Source organism: Silene latifolia, chromosome 9, assembly GCF_048544455.1.
Source record: "Silene latifolia isolate original U9 population chromosome 9, ASM4854445v1, whole genome shotgun sequence".
NCBI lineage: Eukaryota > Viridiplantae > Streptophyta > Magnoliopsida > Caryophyllales > Caryophyllaceae > Silene > Silene latifolia.
The window spans coordinates 209,758,988-209,780,479 of NC_133534.1; the positions used below are offsets into that span (position 1 = coordinate 209,758,988).

At 39.3% G+C, this 21,492-nt stretch overlaps 1 protein-coding gene and 1 non-coding gene across 2 annotated transcripts; both read left to right on the forward strand.

Moving 5' to 3' along the window:
* Positions 1-13,327: 13,327 nt before the first annotated feature.
* On the forward strand, positions 13,328-14,527 carry LOC141602174 (uncharacterized). The gene has a single exon (XM_074422481.1). It carries the CDS (start codon positions 13,328-13,330, stop codon positions 14,525-14,527), a length of 1,200 nt encoding a protein of 399 aa, XP_074278582.1.
* Positions 14,528-20,894: 6,367 nt separating this feature from the next.
* Positions 20,895-21,001, forward strand: LOC141603432 (small nucleolar RNA R71). Its single transcript, XR_012525310.1, has one exon. It is a non-coding gene; the product is annotated as a small nucleolar RNA R71 (small nucleolar RNA).
* Positions 21,002-21,492: the final 491 nt, after the last annotated feature.

A 21,492-nucleotide genomic window follows, 5' to 3' on the forward strand; every position in this document is an offset into this window, starting at 1 on the left:
CACAAATAACTAGTAAGTGGTTAAGTCGAGGTCAATCCACGGGACAATGTGCTGTGGGTTCTTAGCCTATCTATCTCAATTTATGCGTCACGATTTGGTTTGAGTTGTAAACTACACTACTATAATGGAAATGTAAACAAATGGATAACAAGGCAAGTAAATAGAGATGTAAGCAATCGATTAAAAGCACTAGGGTGTCATGGGATCATAGGAGAATCATGGTAAGATAGTATAAATGAGTCATTTAGATACAAGCAATTATTATTGTGTTGGAATCGAGTTAGTTTATATCTTACAATTCCTAGGGAGACTTAGGTCTCGGAGCCGAGTTGGTTACAACTTTACAACACCTACATCGACTTGGTTCTCCCTATTCAACTATATGCATGGTCTAACAAGCCTTGAGTTAGCTTATATCTTACAAGTCTTGTTGAAAAGATAAGAGAATCATGCTAGGTTGTCAATCAAACATTTCATCAAACATAACATGTGCATAAGTTGAAAGTACAATAAGCAAGCATTCATATGAACTCATTAAGCATAGATCTATCCCATAACTACTCCCCTAATCCCCCATAATCTTAACTAGAAGACTACTTACTACACATCACGATTAATATGCTAGCTATGGTGTCAAACATCACAACACAAATGAACATGATGATTAAGCAAAGTAATAAAACAAGAGATTAATAAGTAAATAAAGAGGGATTAAGAAGGTTACAAACTTGGAAAGTAAATATGAACATAAATAAAGAAGAATCCTTGAATAAAGATGGAGACTTATCACTTAGTTTTCATATACATACCCAAGAGATCCAAATGTAAATAACTTGATTTGAACAAAGGAAATTGGAAGAACAATAGAAGAAACCTTTGATTAATGGTGGAGAGTTGTCAATTTCCCAATACAAACCCAAGAATTCTTTAATTACAAGGTTAGATCTAAGATTGTTTTAGAAATAATTGAGGAAAGATTAAAGTGCAATTTGTGGAATGATTAAAGGCTAATTCTACTCTAATATACTCCTAAGAGGGCTTAATCTAATCTAAAGGAACTTAATCTCCTCTAAATACAAGAGGGGTATATATAATAAGTAAGCTTTAGGGTTAATTATGGGCTTAAATGAAGGCTAGGCCCACCAAACACGACTAACTCCTTGCAAGTCCTCTGCTCAGGTCAGGCGTCCTGGAGTTGCGAAGAATAATTCTGGGTCTTAGGTCAGGCGTCCCTCTGCTCCGGTCGGGCAACCTGGGTCTTAGGTCGGGCGACCTCTTCTCAGGTTGGGCGTCTTGGGTCTCAGCTTGTCTATTTGAACTGGATTGTAAAACGGACGTTATTTCCTCATTCGGACTCCTATTGGAGTGATTCAAAAGCCTAGACCACTTAATTTTTCAATGTTGTTTTATCTATCATAGTATCAGAGCCAAACAAGCAAGTCTTGGTTTGGTTCCAAGCAATTTCCTGGGTGGGTTGATATATTCTTGGGTCTTGGGGATTGTCCTTAATTCCCAAAAACTTGCTTTATTTACTAAGGACTTTAGTCTGTGTCTCCTCTTTGATGGTTGTTCGTTGGATGCAATCATATTAGCTCCATTTAGGCAAGCTTAGTGCTCCTCTCCTACCAAGGACACCAATTCTCATAGAATATGCATAATAGGAAGCAAAGACAAGAAACGGCCCTAATACATACTAAAAAGCATAGTAACTAGGCTAGTTAGGGGACTAAATATGCGTAAATACGAGTCACATTAGCCCACGGTTTGAAACTTCTACTTGGCCACTTGTTTGTGGATGATAGGCCAAGCCTCTTCTATGGGATACCCCATACTTTCCTAGCAATACATCAAGTTGTTTCTCACCAAAGTGAGTACCACGATCACTAATGACCGCTCTAGGCACGTCAAATCTTGGGAAAATGATCTTTTTGAACAAATTAATAACGGCTCGGGCATCATTGGTGGGAGTAGCAATTGCCTCTACCCATTTAGAGACATAATCAACGACGACCAATATGTAACGTTTACCTCTAGATGTAGGAAATGGACCATGGTAATCGATACCCCACACATCAAACACCTCCACTTCTAGGATACCATTCAAAGGCATCTCGTGCCTTCTTGAAATTGAGCCCGTTCTTTGGCAAGCTTCAAATGCCATCAATAAATTCTTGGCATCTTAGAACATGGTAGGCCAATAGAAACCGGATTGTAGCACCTTTGAAACGGTCTTTGATGGTCCATGATGACCACCATAATGAGAAGAATGATATCCTTCAAGCAAACCTTTCACATCCCATTGTGGGACGCATCTCCGGAATAGCCTATCGGAGCAATGTTTGAACAAATAAGGATCATCCTAAAGAAAGAACTTGGCATCATGCAAGAACTTCTTCCTTTGTTAATATGAAAGGTCGGGTGGCAACTCCTTTCCAACTAGAAAGTTGGTTATGTCGGCATACCATGGTGTATTAGTCTCCAACGTCATCAAGGAGTCATCGGTGAAAGAATCATCAATAGGTATATCAATACCTCCATCATCATACTTCAATCCGTATAAGTGATCGCCAACAACATTTTCGGCCCCCCTTCTTGTCACGAATCTCTAGATCAAATTCTTGTAAAAGCAATATCCATCTTATAAGCCTTGGCTTGGCCTCTTACTTGGCTAGGAGATGCTTTAAAGCGGCATGATCGGTATGAACAATGACTTTGGACCCAATCAAATAAGAGCGGAATTTGTCTAAGGCATAGACAATGGCAAGTAGCTCTTTCTCCGTGGTGGCATAGTTGATTTGAGCCGCATCCAAGGTTTGGTAGCATAGTAGATAACATGGAGCACCTTGTCTTTCCATTGTCCTAGCACGACACCTACCGCATAGTCACTTGCATCACACATGAGTTCGAATGGCAAGTTCCAATCCGGTGATTAGATGATAGGTGCGGAGATCAAATCCTTCTTAATCCTATTAAAAAACTCAATCATAAGTAAATAGAAATGATGCATCCTTTAAAAGAAGCTCTGTAAGGGGTTTGGCAATCTTAGAAAAATCTTTAATGAACGGCGGTAGAATCCCACATGGCCTAAGAAACTGCTTACACTTTTGACATTTACTGGTGGGGGTAGTTCTTCAATAACTTGGACCTTAGCACGTTCCACTTTAATTCCTCTTTCAGAAACAATATGACCAAGAACCACTCCTTCATTCACCATGAAGTGACACTTTTCCCAATTCAAAACCAATTCGACTTCTTCACAACGCTTCAAAACATTAGTCAAGTTAGCCAAACATGCATCAAATGAAGAACCATAAACACTAAAATCATATATAAACACCTCCACGATAGATTTAATGAAATCAGAAAAGATGCTTATCATACAATGTTGGAAGGTAGCGGGGGCATTACAAAGACCAAAAGGCATCCTACGATAAGAAAAGGTACCATAGGGACATGTACATATGGTCTTCTCTTGGTCATTGGGGTGAATAGGTATTTGAAAGAAACCGGAATAACCATCTAAGTATCAAAAGTACTTGTGACATACCAACCTTTCCAACATTTGGTCAATAAAGGGTAATGGGTAATGGTCTTTCTTGGTGGCCAAATTTAACCTCCTATAGTCATTGCACATGCGCCATCCTTTCACAATTCTAGTAGGGAGAAGTTCATTTTTATCATTTTTGACTACGGTTGTTCCTCCTTTCTTAGGAACCACTTGGACCTGACTAACCCATTTAGATTCGGAAATTGCATAAATAATTTCCGCATCCAACAATTTAATGACCTCCTTTTTAACCACTTCTTGCATGTTCGGATTTAGACGTCTTTAACCTTGGACACATGTTTTATGATATTCTTCAAGATAAATTCTATGCATGCAAAAATCGGGGGTTATGCCCTTCAAATCATCAGGTTTATAACCAATGGCTTTCTTGTGAGTTCTCAACACATTTAACAATGAAGACAATTGACTCTCACTCAAATGAGCACTAATAATGATCGGACACATTTCCGACTCATCTAGAAAAGCATATTTCAAATTCAAGGGGAGATGTTTAAGTTCGGATTTTTGTACCTCAAGATCTTGAGGAATAGAAACTAAACCTATAAATTGTGAGCTTTCTTCCAATGATAGCTCTTCTCCACCCAAATCAACTTCCAAAGCATCCACTTCCTCACAACTAATCTCATCATCACCTGCAAATAATTCCAATAACAAGAGTTCCTCCAAGGGATCTTTAGCCCAATATCGTGGTATAAAGTCTTCTATCACAACATCAACAATATCCAAAACATCAATAGTGTGAACCCCCGCAATAATGGTAAGAAAAATACAATAATAAAATGCGGAATTTTAGGAAATTTTTGAAACGTTTTAAAGTTTAAAGCGCGGGTTCATTAAATTCTAAAACACAAATAAAGAATGCGGAAATAAAGATTAAATTATACAAACGTGATAGTCAAGGTGAGGGAAAATATATCCCTCGAATGACAAATGATAAAAGGCAAGTCTAAGCAATCCTAATAAACCGACTACAAGGCCAAAGTGCTCGCTAGCTCACACATGTCTTCACCCCATAAATGCACCAACTAGTACCTGTCATTCATGTAAACATGAACGCCACAGTCAGTGGGGAGTAACTCAAGGTTCTCCCAGCCACAAAATGTCGAAATGAACATAACAGAGAACTCAATTAGATAAATCATGTAAGATACTAACAAAAGATATGGATATCAAGTTTATATTTAAACATGGCAATTAAATGAGATGGAACAAGATAGATCAACATTAGCATAATCGAGATTCAACTATTCATGTGAGACAATTAAATAATGTGAGAGACAAGAATACGGTCATGTATATAAAAGCACGCATTTCAAGGAAATACAACATAGATATGAGATTAGAATCCGAACCATGCGAAGCAGTTAAGTAAGGGATCAAACAATGCAAATTACAAGAATAGAAACCGTAGCCATTACTTGGAAAACCACTTAGCAAACTTTGCACGGGACGTGGCTACTGATGTGACTCTTATTTGAGTACATTTAATCCCCGAATTAGCCTCGTTCCCATGCTTTCTAGCATATATTAGGGTCATTTCTTATCTTTAGTTTCCCATTTTGTATATTCTTTGAGGTTTTGTGTCCTTGGTAGCAGAGGATCGCTAACCTTGCATTTATGGAGCGAAATGGAGCTAAATGGATTGCATCTAATGACCAAGCATCGAAGAGGAGACCGATACTAGAGGCCTAAGCAAATAAATAGAGTGAAATGGGCAATGATGAAAAAATCCTTGCATCCCTAACACAATCCCCGCGGATTGTTAAGGACCCAAACAAGAGAAGAACCATGTCCAACGATCCGAGTGGCCCGAGCTCAGGACGAGCGGATTAGAGCAATGATCCGAGCGTCCCTGAGCATGATCCGAGCGTACCAGAGCACGATCCGGGCGTCCTGACTATCAGCCCGAGAGGATCTTCTTACAGGACATGTCGTGCTTTAGGTGAGGACGAGCGAATCCTGGTGGGAGTTTCAAGCATGATCCGCGCATGTCCCTCGGGAGTTGCATTTACTCAAGCTTCTCTTAGGGTCCTAATAATCATTTAAGTCCTTAGTAACCCTAATCATTACACTTAATTTTAGTATAAATACCCCTTTGTACTACCTAGATTATCATCAAGTTGGAATCAACCTTTAATCAATTCTTAATCAAGCTTTAATAATATCTTAATCCTCTCTTAATTTAATCTTAATTTAGTTATAATACACTTTTCAATATTAATCACATCTTGATCTTTTCATGAATCTCTCAATTGTTCTTAGTTCTATATGGGTAATTAGAAGATTATTTGGGGTTTATTGGAGGATTGACAACCTCCCATCAATCATCAAGTACTTCTATTATTCTTTGCTTTATTATTTGGATCATCTCCATAGGTATAATTCCTTTTTACCCTTGTTTAGTTATTGTTAATTACATCATTTATTCATCATGTTTTGCTTTGTTAGTATGATTGACAACCTTATTAGCTTGCTAAACTTGATCATGAGTGAGTACTTCTTTAGCTAGGGTTAATGGGGAATCAGGGGAAACAAACATGGGAATTGATCTATGCTTAATCTAATATGTTTTCATAATTCATTTGCTTGCTTGTTGTGATTTCAACCTATGCACATGTTATGTTTGATGAAATGCGAGCCTATGAATCCTTGCATTTTTTGCCCATCTCTTATATTTTCAATGGGGCTTGTAAAACATAAACCAACTCGAGCCTCATTAGACCATGCATAGAGTTGAATATGGGGAGACTAAGTCGACTTGTAGGTGGTTTACAGTCTAGACGACTCGGCTCCGGGACCTAAATTCTCCTAGGGATTGTAAGATATACACTAACTCGATCCCATCACAATAATAAGTGCTTGCATCTATTTGAGAACATGTTTGTATAATTTATTTCCATGAATCCCCTATGAACCCATGACACCCTAGTGCTTTTAATCAATTGTTTATAACCCCATTATTTGCTTTACTTAATTTACATTCATCTTGCTGATTAGTTTAGACCACATCTCATCTCAACCCAATTTGTGACACCCTAAGACATAACCACTTGCAATTGAAAATCCTACATCAATACCCGTCCCTTGGGATCCGACCTTTACTTATCTCTTTGCTAAGAGTAGTTTCTGAAGTTATAAATATTATTTTGGTTGGTAGTTTTTGACGACGAGTTTATAGCCACACCAAAAATGGCGCCGTTGCCGGGGACGGTGTTCAATTGATTTGATTTTCGTTAATTGTTTTTAGTTGTGTCTTTCTTTACCTTGAGCGAGAGCATTTCCTCAAGGTACTTCTCACCATTTTATCTTAGTGTACATTGTAAGATGGATCTTATATATTGTTGTGTAGAGGACCATGTGAGTACTACTCTCATCAAAGACCCTTTGCAAGCATTGGAAGCCTTAGAAGCAAGTGAGGCCAAAAACAAGCAGTGGGCATTGGAAATAGATCTCCTTGAAGCCACTCTAGCTTACAAAGAGCTCACCAATGAGCAATCCATATTGATAAATAACATTCTTGAGGAAGCATCATAATCCACTAAAGAAGAACAAGTAACTAAAGATCATACCATGCAAGTCGAGGAGAAAGACGAATATGTCGAGGAATTTGACTACATTGGGTATGAGGAGTTTGAAGAACAAGTTGAATATGCCATGAGGGTGGAATATTTAATAGAGGTGGGAGATGTCCCTAGTGAAACTTCAATGGTAGAAAGTAAGGTACAAACTCCAACTCTAAAACCCCTTCCCCCAAATTTGAAATATGCTTACCTTGATGAGTCTAAAACCAAACCCGTGATTGTTAATGAAAAACTTGATGAGAACCAATTGGAAAAATTGGTTGATGTGTTAAAAGAAGATGAAAACGCTATAGGTTATAGTCTAGATGATCTTAAGGGAATAAGCCCCAATTTTTACATGCATAGAATTCATCTACAAGAAGACCATAGGCCTACCATCCAAGGACAAAGGAGACTAAACGCCCACATGCAAGAAGTTGTAAAAATGGAGGTTATGAAATTACTTGATGCGGGAATGATTTATCCTATATTGGATTCTTTGTGGGTTAGCCCCGTTCAAGTGGTACCTAATAAAGGAGGTACCACGGTGGTAACAAATGATAAGAACGAGCTAATACCCACAAGGAAGATCACCGGTTGGGGTATGTGTATCGATTATCGTAAATTGAATTCCGCAACAAGAAAGGATCATTTCCCCTACCATTCATTGGCCAAATGCTTGAGAGGCTTCCCTTTAACAAATTCTTTTACTACCTTGACGGGTACTCGGGATTCTTCCAATTCCCGATACATCTGGATGACCAACACAAGCCTAATTTAACATGTCCCTACGGTACATTTGCATATAGGAGAATGCCATTCGGACTATGTAATGCCCCCGATACCTTCCAAAGATGCATGATGAGTGTCTTTTCCGACCATTTAGAAACCATAATGAAGGTTTTTATGGATGATTTTAGCGTTTATGGAAAAGACTTTGATTCTTGTTTGCATAACCTTTCTCTTGTATTGCAAAAAGTGTGAAGATGCTAGCCTTATCTTGAATTGGGAAAAGTGTCATTTTATGGTCAATGAAGGTATTCTCTTGGGGCATTTAATCTCGGAAAAGGGCATCGAAGTTTACAAGGCCAAAGTTGAGGTGATAGAGAAACTCCCACCTCCCGTCAATGTTAGAGGGGTGCAGAGCTTTCTCGGTCATGCGGGGTTCTATCGCCGTTTTATAAAAGATTTATCCAAAATCGCGAAATCCCTTACTCAACTTTTGCTTAAGGATGCCCAATTCCAATTCACTAATGAGTGTGTTGAAGCTTTTGATAGAATCAAAGAGGCACTAATCTCGGCACCAATCATCCAACAACCAAATTGGGAATTACCATTTGAGATCTTGTGCGATGAAAGTAACTACGCCGTTGCAGCGGTTCTTGGCCAGCGAGTAGGCAAGGCTTTGCATGCTATCTATTACATAAGCAAGACTCTTGATGCCGCCCAAGTAAACTATGACACCACGGAGAAGGAACTTCTTGCCATTGTCTATGCATTAGACAAATTCCGTTCCTATTTGCTTGGATCAAAAGTGATTGTTTTCTCGGACCACCGTGCTCTTAGACATCTCTTGATAAAGAAAGAAGCAAAACCAAGATTGTTGAGGTGGATTTTGCTACTACAAGAGTTTGATTTGGAGATAAGGGATAAGAAGGGAGCCGAGAATGTAGTAGCGGATCACTTGTCAAGAATTCGATTCCATGATGATGAGGGAGAGACACCAATCAATGACTCTTTCCCCGATGATATTTTGATGGCCATCCATTCACAACTCCAGAAACACACAACACCATGGTTTGCAGACTATGCTAATTACATTGTGGGAGGAGTTCTTCCCCCAAATTTGAACTACAATCACAGGAAGAGATTCTTGTTTGAAGTGAAGAGATACTTTTGGGATGATCCCAATCTTTACAAGGAATGTAAAGATGGACTTTACCGAAGATGCATACCCCAATGGGAAGTTCAAGGTGTTTTAGAAGGATGCCATTCATCACCATATGGAGGACATCATGGAGCACGAAGAACAATTGCTAAAGTCCTTCAATCGGGCTTCTTTTGGCCTACCATGTTTGAAGATGCTAGAGAATTTGTTCTCCATTGTGATCGTTGCCAAAGAACCGGAAACATTTCTTGGAGAAACGAGATGCCACAACGAGGAATATTGGAGGTAGAAATTTTCGATGTATGGGGAATTGACTACCAAGGACCGTTTGTATCATCTCAAGGAAACAAGTACATTCTTGTAGCCGTCGATTATGTATCAAAGTGGGTAGAAGCTATTTCTACCCCAACCGATGATGCCAAAACGGTTACTAAACTTCTCAAAAAAAGTAATCTTTCTAAGATTCGGAGTCCCTAGATCAATTATTAGTGATGGAGGGACACATTTCCATGAAAAGAAGCTCACATCTCTTTTGACAAAGTATGGTGTTCAACATAGAACCGGCTTGGGGTACCATCCTCAAACGAGCGGTCAAGTTGAAGTTTCGAATAGAGAGATCAAGCAAATTCTTGAGAAGGTTGTTAACGAGACTCGTAAAGATTGGAGCATGAAGCTTGATGACACCCTTTGGGAGTATAAGACGGCCTATAAGACTCCCATAGGAGCCTCCCCTTACAAGCTAGTCTATGGAAAGGCATGCCATTTGCCAATTGAGTTAGAGTACAAAGCCTTTTGGGCAATCAAAGCTCTCAGCCTTGATCTTAAGCTAAGTGGTCAAAAGAGGATATTGTAAATTCAAGAGTTGGAAGAAGTCCGACTACACTCTTATGAGAATGCAAAGATCTACAAGGAAAGAACCAAATTGCTTCAGGACAAGAGGATTAAGCAAAAAGCCTTGCACAAAGGAGATAAAGTCCTCTTATTTAACTCCCGATATCGACTTTTTTCCGGGAAAGTTAAATTCAAGGTGGATGGGTCCCTATGTAATCACCGAACTGGGAAAGTATGGAGACTTTGAGATAAAGTCAGAGGATGGAAACAAGTTCAAGGTCAACGGTCAAAGATTGAAACCGTACTATGAAGGAGCATTCATAGGAGAAGTAGAGGCCATCTGCCTCAAACCTCTCCCACCATGATAAGACCATCAAATGAGAGAGTTTAGTGGAATACTCCCTAAACCACCACTTGCAAATATACTAACCCTTCTTACTTGTATTTTATTGCATTTGTATTTAATTTTCCTATAGCATGATTTTGGAATGAGAGATGGTAAGGGAGTGCTACTAATCTTGTTTGATGAATGAAGGATATGACGATTCAAGTGTGGGGAAGCATCCTTGTCAATGAATGAAACAAGAAGAAAGAAGAGAAAAGAGGAGGAATCCCCAAGAGCAGACCTGAGCTCGTGGGAGATGAAGAGGATCCGAGCGTCCCTAGAGACAATCCGAGCGTCCTAACATCGGGACGTGGGGGCTGTAGGACTTCAAGATTTGGGAAAAAGTCCTGTAAAAGAATCTGCGTAGATTAGCCTCAGGACGCTCGTCCCCAACCAAAGGACGCTCGTGCCACTATCGAGCCGCGTGGCCTGGGAAGTTCCAAACTGATGAGATTTCGCTGTAAGAAAATCTGTACGTCCCAGACACGAGACGAGCGTCCTAAAAAGAATCCGCTCGAGCCGAGCTGAAGCCGCGCGTCTCAGTGCTATTTTTTCTGTTCCAGAATTCCCTGTAAGGAAATCCGCGCGTCCTGAGCTTGATCCGCCCGTCCCTACCTGCTCGTGTTATTTCTCTACAAAACCGAAGACGCCCTTCCCGACCGCTGGTGCGGGTTAAAACTCGTCGTCAAAAGCTACCTATCCAAAACAATATTTATAACTTTACAAACTACTCTCAGTAAAGAGGCAAGTAAAGGTCGGATCCCAAGGGACGATATTGATGTAGGATTTCCAATTGGAAATGGTTGGGTCTTAGGGTGTCACAATTTGGGTTGAGATAGGAGATCAACTAAACTAATTAACAATATAAAAGCAAAGTAATAAAAACAAGCAACGTGATTAAAATGAGATGTAAACAATTGATATAAAAGCACTAGGGTGTCATGGGTTCATAGGGGGTTCATGGGAGTTGATCATACAAACATGTTCTCTACTAGATGCAAGCACTTATTGTTGTGATGGGATCGAGTTGGTGTATAAGCTTACAATCCCTAAGAAGGTTTATGTCCCGGAGCCGAATCGATTATATTGTACAACACCTACAAGTCGACTTAGTCCTTCCTATCCAACTATATGCATGGTCTAATGAGACTCGAGTTGGTGTATAAGCTTACAAGTCTCATTGAAAAGATAGGTGATGGGTAAAAAATGCAAGGATTCATAGGCTCGCATTTCATCAAACATAACATGTGCATAAGTTAAAATCACAACAAGCAAGCAAATTAATTATGAAAACATGTTAGATTAATCGTGAATCAATCCCCATGTTGGTTTCCCCTAATTCCCCATTAACCCTAGTTAAGGAAACTACTCACTCATTATCAAGTTTATCATGCTAACAAGGTTGTCAATCATACTAGCAAGGCAAAACATGATGAATAAATGAAAATGATTAACAATAATTAAACAAGATTAAGAGAGAATTATACCTATGAAGATGATTCCAAATAATAATACAAAGAATAATAGAAGTATTTGATGATTCATGGAAGGTTGTCAATCCTCCAAATAAACCCAAATAATCTTCTAATTACCCTAAATAAATGAAGAACAATAGAGAATTTAAGAAAAGATTAAGTATTGAGATTTGTATTAAGACTATATTAAAAGTTGATTACAAGATTAAGAGAGTGTTAAAATAGAATTAAAATTGCTTACTAATTGATTACAACTTGATGATAATCTATGTAGTACAAAGGGGTATTTATACTAAAGATTAAGTATAAAAATTAGGGTTACTAAGGGCTTAAATGACTATTAATACCCTTAAGAAAAGTTGAGGAAATGTTCCTCTCCAAGGAAATGAGCATTTCCATTTTGCTAGTCCCGTATGAATATGCTCGTCCCGAGCGGCTTGAGTCTTGGCACGGTGGGTTTTGTCCTGTGATCCGAGCGGATCATAGAGGAGACGCTTGGATCCTTTGGCTTCAAGACGAGCGTCTTGACTGTAGCACGCTCGGATGGTGGTGAAGGAAGACGCTCGGATTGGTGGGAATCCGCTCGGATCCTGGGTCAGACAACTTCTTTTCTCTTCGTTCCTCAACAATCCGTGAGGATCTTGTTGAGGATGCAAGGATCCTTTCGTCATTGCCCATTTTACTTTATTATCTACATAGGGCTTCTAGTATCGTCTTCTCTTTGATGCTTGGTCATTAGATGCGATCAATTTAGCACCATTTCGCCATGTAAATGCAAGGTTAGCACTTCTTTCCTACCAAGGGGGACAAAACCTCAAAGAATACGCAAAATGGGAAACTAAAGATAGTAAATGAACCAATTATGCACTATAAAGCTTAGGAACGAGGTTAATTCGGGGACTAAATGTGCTTAAATATGAGTCACATCAAACATCCCCAAACTGAACCTTTGCTCGTCTCGAGTAAAGAGGTGACAAAAACTAGGACCCTTATTTAAACTAACCTACTAATATAGCCGATGTGAGACAATTAGCGGGTCTCACTCCGCCCCTTCAACTCACAACAAGACAACCATGAGGTAGGATGCCTTCATGCAAGGCAAGGTGGGTCTTGCCAAAATGGCGATACATCCAAGCATTAAAGCACACAAAACAAGTAATGGATGCATATACAAAAATAAATAGCCACTTTCCTCATCTATGTGGCAGAATTTATCTAAAAGGGAAGCAATCTAAGGGTACACACTCCTTCATAAATATGGTTTTTTCAAACTACTAAGCCTAGAAGGATACCAATAAATCACCTCCAAGTTGTGTCAAGCTAGGGTACCTTTATCCTCAACCGTTAAATGCTTTCGTCAAGGGTAGACTCCCTATGGTGTTAGAAACACTGGAGGATCGCAGAATTCCCCTTCTTGCCTAGGCAAGAATAAGGGACGTCCCCTCTCTACCATGCGCAAAAGTCGCTTCGATGGATAAAGGGATCATTTGTATTTTGAGTTTCATATGGGAGTTTGCTTTTGTTGTTGTTTCCCCCCCCCCCCCCCAATTTCTTGTGGCATTTGACATTTTGAGAACATTTCTTTGCCATTGTTCATTCTCTAAAGCATCAGGATTACGCATGAACAACAGTAAGTCAGAAATCTTTTTTAATGGGATGCAGGAGGAATTACAGCAGGATATCCTTGTTGTGTCTGGTTTCCAGGAAGGCACAATGCCTTTTAAGTATCTGGGAGTACCCATACAGCCAGGGAAAATGAGCAAGAAGGACTGTCAATGCCTGATTGAAAAAATGGTGACAAAGATACGCAGTCTGGGAGCAAAGAAGTTATCTTATGCAGGAAGAGTGGTTCTAATAAACTCAGTACTTAACACCCTTTACAATTATTGGGCTGCCATGTTCATTATCCCAAAGAGTGTGATCAAAAGAGTAGAGGCTATCTGCAGGAATTTCTTATGGAGCAGCTCATCAGAGTACCACAGGGTTCCTTTGGTTGGCTGGGATAGAGTAACTTTGCCAAAGGGAGAAGGAGGTCTAGGTATTAAAAAAGCAGAGCTGTGGAATGTGGCCTCAGTGGGGAAATTGGTGAACTGGTTATATATAAAGCCAAATAGGCTTTGGATCAAATGGGTGGCTAATGTGTACTTAAAGGGAGCTGAATATCATGATTATACTCCTGGAAATGACACCCCCTGGACCTGGAAGAGCATCTGCAAGGTGAAGGAAAAGATTAAAAATGGCTTTCATGATAATCTTTGGGTCTCTTCGACCAAAGGATACTCTATCAGTAATGGATATGAATGGTTGATGGGCCAGCATCCCAAAACTGCCTGGTCTACTCTTGTTTGGAATAATTGGAACATCCCAAAACATTCTATGGTTGCTTGGATGATTATGCAAGATGGACTAAATCTGAAAACCAAGCTACATGCTATTGGTTTGTGCCCTGATGATGAATGCATTTTATGTGGGGAACAGCCTGAGACTAGTAATCACTTATTCTCAGAGTGCAGGTTCACTTGTAAGGTTAAGGATAGAATTGCAGAATGGATAGGTAAGCCAATGCCTGATCCCAATGCATTACTATCTGCAAACAAGAATAGAATGCAATGGAAGGCCTCTGTGTGTGTTCAAGTAGCATTTTGGTATACCATTTGGTTTCAGAGAAACAGTACGAGACATCAGTTGTGTGTTCAGAGAACTGACATTGTAGCACAGCAACTGAAGCAGCTTATTCAGAGGAGAGTGCGTAGCAAAATGGGTAATCTAGGAAGCAATGGTGCCATTGATTGGCAGGCAAGCATAGGATTTATATGTTAGAATGTCTTAGATGAGATTCGAACATTGTCCTTGTATGTATGACTGTTTTTTGATATATTAATATACTCACATTTCACCTAAAAAAAAAAACATTTCTTTGCCATTTCTTTTAATGTTTGGCATTTCAATACTTGACAACTTACAACTTTTTCTTGCATTTTCTTTTGAACATTTTCAAAGTCACCCCATTTGTAGCGAGGGTGCTTATATTTGAAGCATAGGAGTTTTCATTTTTGTTACTCCTCTTTTCTTTTGATGCAATTGCAAACTTTTTATTTTCTTTTCATTTCTGGAACTCAAATTTGAACAATTTTTGTGCCCATTCCCTTTTTGATGACAAAAATGTGGTAGAATATGGAAGATGGTTTCATGGTTTCAAGGGTCACCTTGGAATAAACTATAGCCAAAGAGTTATCAAACTACAAGGTACTCTTGACTAGGCTTTAATCCATGGGTCAAAGGATACTAGCATGACGCATCCTAGGGTGTTTTACAAGTATTCTAATGAGCAATGTCTTAAGAAGAAAAAGTATCTACAAGGACCTTATATACACTTGTCAAGCTTCCCAAATAGATGTTTTCACAAAAAATTTCCTAAATGCAACTATATGCCATGATGCAACTAGCATTTATACCACCTAATGCATATGCTTCTACTAACTAGTATGTCAAATAATCTAAATGCAATCCTATAATCACATTGTTTATACCGCATCAATAAAAATAAAGCCACATAGTCATTAACATAAAGAGGAAAAAGGAGATTGGAAAGATCATACCATGCGGTCTTCAATATCTTCATGTTTCGGATGTGGCGTAGTCGATCAATGTGAAAAAGGATAAACAAACAAGCAAACAAACAAGTATATACAATATATACAATTCTAAACTATAAAGGAAATGAACATATTTTTGGGTTTTTCAATTTTTCAATTTTTTATTGTTTTTTTGTTTATGAAAAAAAAAGACTTGTTTTTGTATTTTTCAAAAATTTTCAATTTTTATCATTTTTGTTTTAAAAGTCATGTTAGAATTTCCCATCCCCACACTAGTATGGGAATTGTAATCAATGGCCAATACGATAGGAAATTATGCAAGCTATATGAGAATGCATGATTTCTAAATGCAAACTATATGACACATAAACAAGTGATGCAAACTACACTACACTATATGATGCGTGAATTTGTTTGGTTGGAGAGCATAATTTGAATTAACTTCCAATGCTTATGCTTGAACTTCCCCAAACCAAATGAAACACTATTGCTAATGTCAAAAATGGGAAAGTTCATGCACAAGAATACTATGCAAGAAACTAATTTTGCCATTTTGGATTTTACATGGTGGGAACAATAAAAGACACCTCAATGGGACCGAGGTGAGAGTCCTTTGAGTGTTCCTAGGACTCAAACAAATGATCAAGATAAAAATTTAAAAACAGGAGAAATGAACAAAGCTAAAGGAGGTGTAGGAAACTCACAATGAATTGTGGCATCCTCCAAAAAGCTTGCTAATCCTCAATTATCGCCCATGGCGACATCACTTCTATTGTCATCATCATCATCAACTTCCTCACTATTATCATCATTATCTACCTCCATAGACCCGGAGGCTTCACCATCATCACTTGAACTTTGATCCTCTTCTTCCTCATTTTCCTCTTCTTCTTCAACTTCTTCACTCTCAACAACAATATCCTTACCACCCATGCTAGCATCCCTAGGAGCATTAGGAAAGAACACTTCCCTGTCCGTCCAACTAGGCAAAGGACATGATGGGTTAAGAAGTCCTTGCCTAGCTAGGTGTAAGAGGGACGGATATTGAGCTCTATAGGAATTGACACGGTCTTCATAAGCTTGCTTATGCATGTGTTGCATTAATTGAGTCAAGTAATCGTTACCTACCACATCACCTTCGGGTCGGAATTCTTGGTTGGTGAACGGGTAAGGTGGAGTCACAATAACGAAGGAGGAGGATTCGACATTGAATTCCCTTTGTTGTTGTATGATCATCTCGACTTCACCGGAGAGTGAAAGAAGATAGTTTGTGCTTCGGACATTGAGTCAGCAAATCTTGTTTGGTAGAATGAAGGACTTGGCATCTTTTGTAAGCCACTCAAATTTGTTGTCAAGGTTGTCATTCTTGACCCAATGGAATTTGTGAACCATAGTGGCTCGATCAATGAGGTGGCCTCTCTTAACCGGCTTGTAAGTCCTATATTTGTTGAAATCCCGGTTGAAGTGCTTTGCCAACCATGTTACCAATCCCCCATTTACTATAAAGGCCGCACCTTCTTTGCCATGGTCGATCATAAGCTACCTTTCGATTAAGAGTTGAAGAATATTGTATTTATGGGTTAACTAATTATCGACATTCAAGGTTGATTCAAGATAGATGAAATCAAGTTCGGTGAAATGATTAGTCCCCTTCCTAGCAATAAGAGTATTTCCCACAACCTTGTGCCACACCCTTATGCCCGGATGGTGAACATAAAGGGCCCAACACTCATGGTATGATTCGAATTTTCTTCCGGTGATAGCTTTCCACAAAGGGGCGGGATCATATTTTGAAGGTTTCTTCACATAAGTCGAGTCATTATCAAGACCGAACACCTTTCCAAACTCATTAAAGGACATCTTTCTATCCACATTCTCAAGGCGGAATTCAATATTCCTTCGAGTCTCCACCTTTGTGACTTTTAATGAACTTAGAAATTCTAAGGTGAGGGAGGGGTAGGTCAATTCTTGCATATCAAATAACGTAAGCAATCCCATAGACTCAAAGAAGTTCTTGGTTCTTTCAAGTACACCCAATTTGGTCAAAGCATCTTGGCAAATAAACTTGGTGGGAAAATCGATTTCTTAGCAAGAGACATAAAATTTTTCCTATGAGAATCGGATGTGAAAGTTACCTCCGGATATTCATGTAATTGCTCAATAACCGGGATAGGAGTAGTATCTTCCACCATAGGAAGAGGAGTTTCTTGAATTTCCACTCTTGCTTGTTGAAATACCAAAGCTTTGGAAGCTTGACGAGCTTGTTGCCTCTTTGAAAGATTTGATTTTATAGGTGCCTTGTTTCCACCTTTAGTCCTAGCCATTGTTCTTCTCCTTGTATTTATCAACAATCAATAATTTGCTTGAATTCTTCTAGTATCCTCAAGCTTCAATGAATCCCAAATTGATTTAGGATTTTTGAAATTTGCTTATAACCCTAGAAAATCGATTTAATGTTTGAGGATTTGGATGTTTGAATGGCTTTTTATTGATAAATGAGTGATTTGGTTGAGTTTTAAGGAAATTTGGGTTTGATTTTGGTGATATTGGTAGAGGAAATTGAGTTTTATGGGTGGAGGGATTGAGGGTTTTGAAAATGTGTTTGTGTTTTGAATAGAATGAAATGAAATGGGAAAGGGGGTTTTAAATCCCGTGTTTTTGAATTTTAGCAGAGGGAGACGAGCGTCTTAGGCACGGGACGCTCGGATTGTAGTTCAGTCAGCATTAGAAAATGAAACCCGTGTTGAGACGAGCGTCTTCAGGAGGAGACGAGCGGATTCTGGCTTGAGACGAGCAGATTGTTCTGGGGACGCTCGAATTCATAGTCAGAGTGAAATCCCAAATTTTGATATAACGAGGACGAGCGGATTCTCACTGAGACGAGCGTCTTTGGACTGAGACAAGCGGATTCTTGAGGAGACGCTCAGATTGTAGTTCAGTATCAAATTTTTCTTTTCAGCTCTGCCAGGACGAGCGTCGCTCTGTCAGGACGCTCGGATTTTCATCCAAGACGAGCGGGTTCTTCTTGAGACGCTCGGATCATCCCTGTACCTCACGGGTTCAGTTCCACCCGTGGGTATTTTCATATCTCAAGTCATTTCTTCTTCATTCCTTTGGTCTTCATTGTGGGTGCACTACGAAGGCTCGGATAGCCTAGGCAATTTCTATCCCCACACTAAGTCAAAACACTATACATCAAGAAACATTTGAGTCCCTCCCTCACTTTCTCTCAAAATGATAATCTTGATCAAAATGTACAAATGTAAATCCAAAATTGACAAAAATGCAATATAAGAATAAAAATGCGAGTTAAGGGGTTATAATATTTACAAATGGTGGTTTAGGGAGTACTCCACCAAACTCTCACTCTTGAGATGAGATGTCAAGGGGGCATAGCCAAGGTGTTGTTGATGTTGCTTAACACCTTGTAGAAGTAGTCGAAGGCTTGTTCATTGTAATTATAAAGATCTTTAATAGACCTTTGGACATTGTGTTATTCATGGTGGTGTCTTGAGTCAAAGTGGTCACCAAAGCCTTAGTCTATAACATTGCTAATGTAGGGATTGACTAACCAATCGAATTCGTCATCCCATAGACCACATACTTCACTAGATTACTTCCCTATAGTATCATGAGTTGATGGAAACGACTCCTCTGTCTTGTTATCATGGCCAATAAGGCCTTCTTCATTACTTGTCATGAGTGGTGGTGAGTTATTCAAGCTCTCATTGTTGCAAATTCCTTGCTCTTTGGACGGAGCATCTTGAAGATTATCCTCTTTCTTCTTCCATATGGGTGGTGATTCTTTACCCGTAGCTTGTTCCTTGCATTGAGAAGCCAACTTCTTCTTATCACTTTCTCGGCTATAATGATCGATCATGAAACATGGCTCATGTAAGCGGGGAGCTCTCATTGTCTTGTCGAGGTTAAAAGTGATTGTTTCATCTCACACTTCAAGTGTGAGCTCTCTATGTTTCACATTAATCACCGCTCCCACGGTATGTAAGAATGGTCTTCCTAAAATGATAAGAATGTTGGAGTCTTCCTCCATGTCAACAATAACAAAGTCCACCGGGATGAAGAACTTGTCAATTCTTACCGGCACATCCTCCCATACCCCTAAAGGTGTCTTTGTTGATCGATCCGCCATTTGAAGTGTGATATTAGTGCACTTGAGTTCTCCCATTCCTAGCCTTTTGCACACCGAGTATGGCATGACACTCACACTTGCCCCAAGGTCACATAAAGCTTTGTTGATTGTAGTGTCGCCAATGGTGCATGGAATAGAGAAACTTCCCGGATCCTTGAACTTTGGAGGTAAACTTCCTTGTAGGATGACACTACTCACCTTAGTGAATGCAATAGTCTCTAGCTTCCGGATAGACTTCTTCTTTGTGAGAATATCTTTCATGTATTTTGCATAGGCCAGAACATGATTGATTAGTTCCGTGAATGGAATTGAGACTTCCAAGTTCTTCACAATCTCCATGAACTTTCCAAGTTGTTCATCGAACTTAGGCTTAGCTTGACGACTTGGAAATGGAAGTCTAATAACAATAGGCTCTTTCTCCTTAGCCTTCTCTTCATTCTTCTTTTTTTGAAACTTCTTGAATGGTGGTGGGTTCTTCTTCTTTCTTAGAGTTTTCAACAACTTTTTCCTTGTCACTAGCATTCACAACATCTTCATCAGTGGTCCTCTTCGGCCCTTCATACCTTGTACCACTCCTCAAATGGATGGCACTCACCGACTTATGTCTTGGGGGATTACTTTGAGGTGGTAATTGCCCCTTTTGTCTTTGAGAGTTAGAAGATGCTAATTGAGACATTTGTGTCTCCAACATCTTTGTGTGAGCTAGTATGTTATTGATGGTGATATCTTTTGCTTGGCTATCTTTTTGCATTTGAGTGAAAAATTCTTGTTGATTCTTTTGCATTTGGAGGACCGCTTTTTGAACATCAAAGCCTTGGTCATTGGATTGATTGTAAGAGGGCTGATTTTGATAACCTTGGCTTTGGTAAAAGGGTCTTTGAGCTTGATTTCTCATTGGAGGTGGGGTGTATGTTGGTTGAGATTTTGAACACTTTGGCTTTTGTATGAAAGATTGAGATGGAATTTGGTATTCTCATTGTAATAGTTGGAATAAGGGGTGTCACTCTTGTATGCTTGGAAAGCATTCACTTCTTCACTTGTTCCCCTGTATTCACTTTGGTCATGTCCCAAAGTTCCACGACTCTCACATACTCCACTTGGAATTGATGATGATGCCACCATAGCATTAACATGTTGCTTGGGAGATTTGAAGGCCTCTTCAATTTTATCCATGGCCTTCTCAAACTTCATATTAATGGTGTCAATGTGAGCACTTAGTTAAGCACCCAATTGAGTAATGGAGTCCACCTTATGCTTTCCTCCTCTAGTAGTCTTCCGAGGTCTACTATATTGTGAGTTATGGACCGCCATTTCTTCAATTTTGTTCCATGTTTGATTGTCATTAACTTCGGTAAACATACCATTGGATCCCATATTGAGAATGTTTCGGGAGTCTTCATATAGACCATTCCAAAATTGTTGTAAAAGGAACCACTCGCTAAATCCATGGTGTGGACAAGAATGACAAGTGTCCTTGAATCTCTCCCACGCTTCATACAAAGATTCCTCATCCCTTTGTTTGAACCCGGTAATTTGGGATCTCAACATGTTAGTCTTTTGCGGAGGATAAAATTTCTTGTAGAAAGCAAGTGCCAATTTCTTCCAAGAATCAATACCAAGAGTAGCCTTGTCTAGGCTTTTCAACCATTGTTTCACGGTACCAATCAAAGAAAAAGGAAATAAGACCCATCAGATTTGGTCTTGAGTAACTCCGGTTTGAGAAATTGCATCACAATAGTCACAAAAAGTCTCCATATGTGAGTGAGGGTCTTCACTAGGGATCCCTCCAAATTGACTTCTCTCAACTAATTGTATGAATGCGGATTTGGCAATGAAATTACCGGTTAAATGTCGTAGTGTAGGAGTACCATTTGGTAGGTTCTCCTCGGTTGGTACGGAATGTGATGAGAATTTAGGCATTGTGGGTTAATTTTGTAGTGGGTTTTGTATTGGGTTATCCTCTCCTTCTCTTGCAAAAGGGTTGGTAAACTCAATGTTATTTGGTAGAATATTCACAATTTCTCCAATACCTCTCAAAG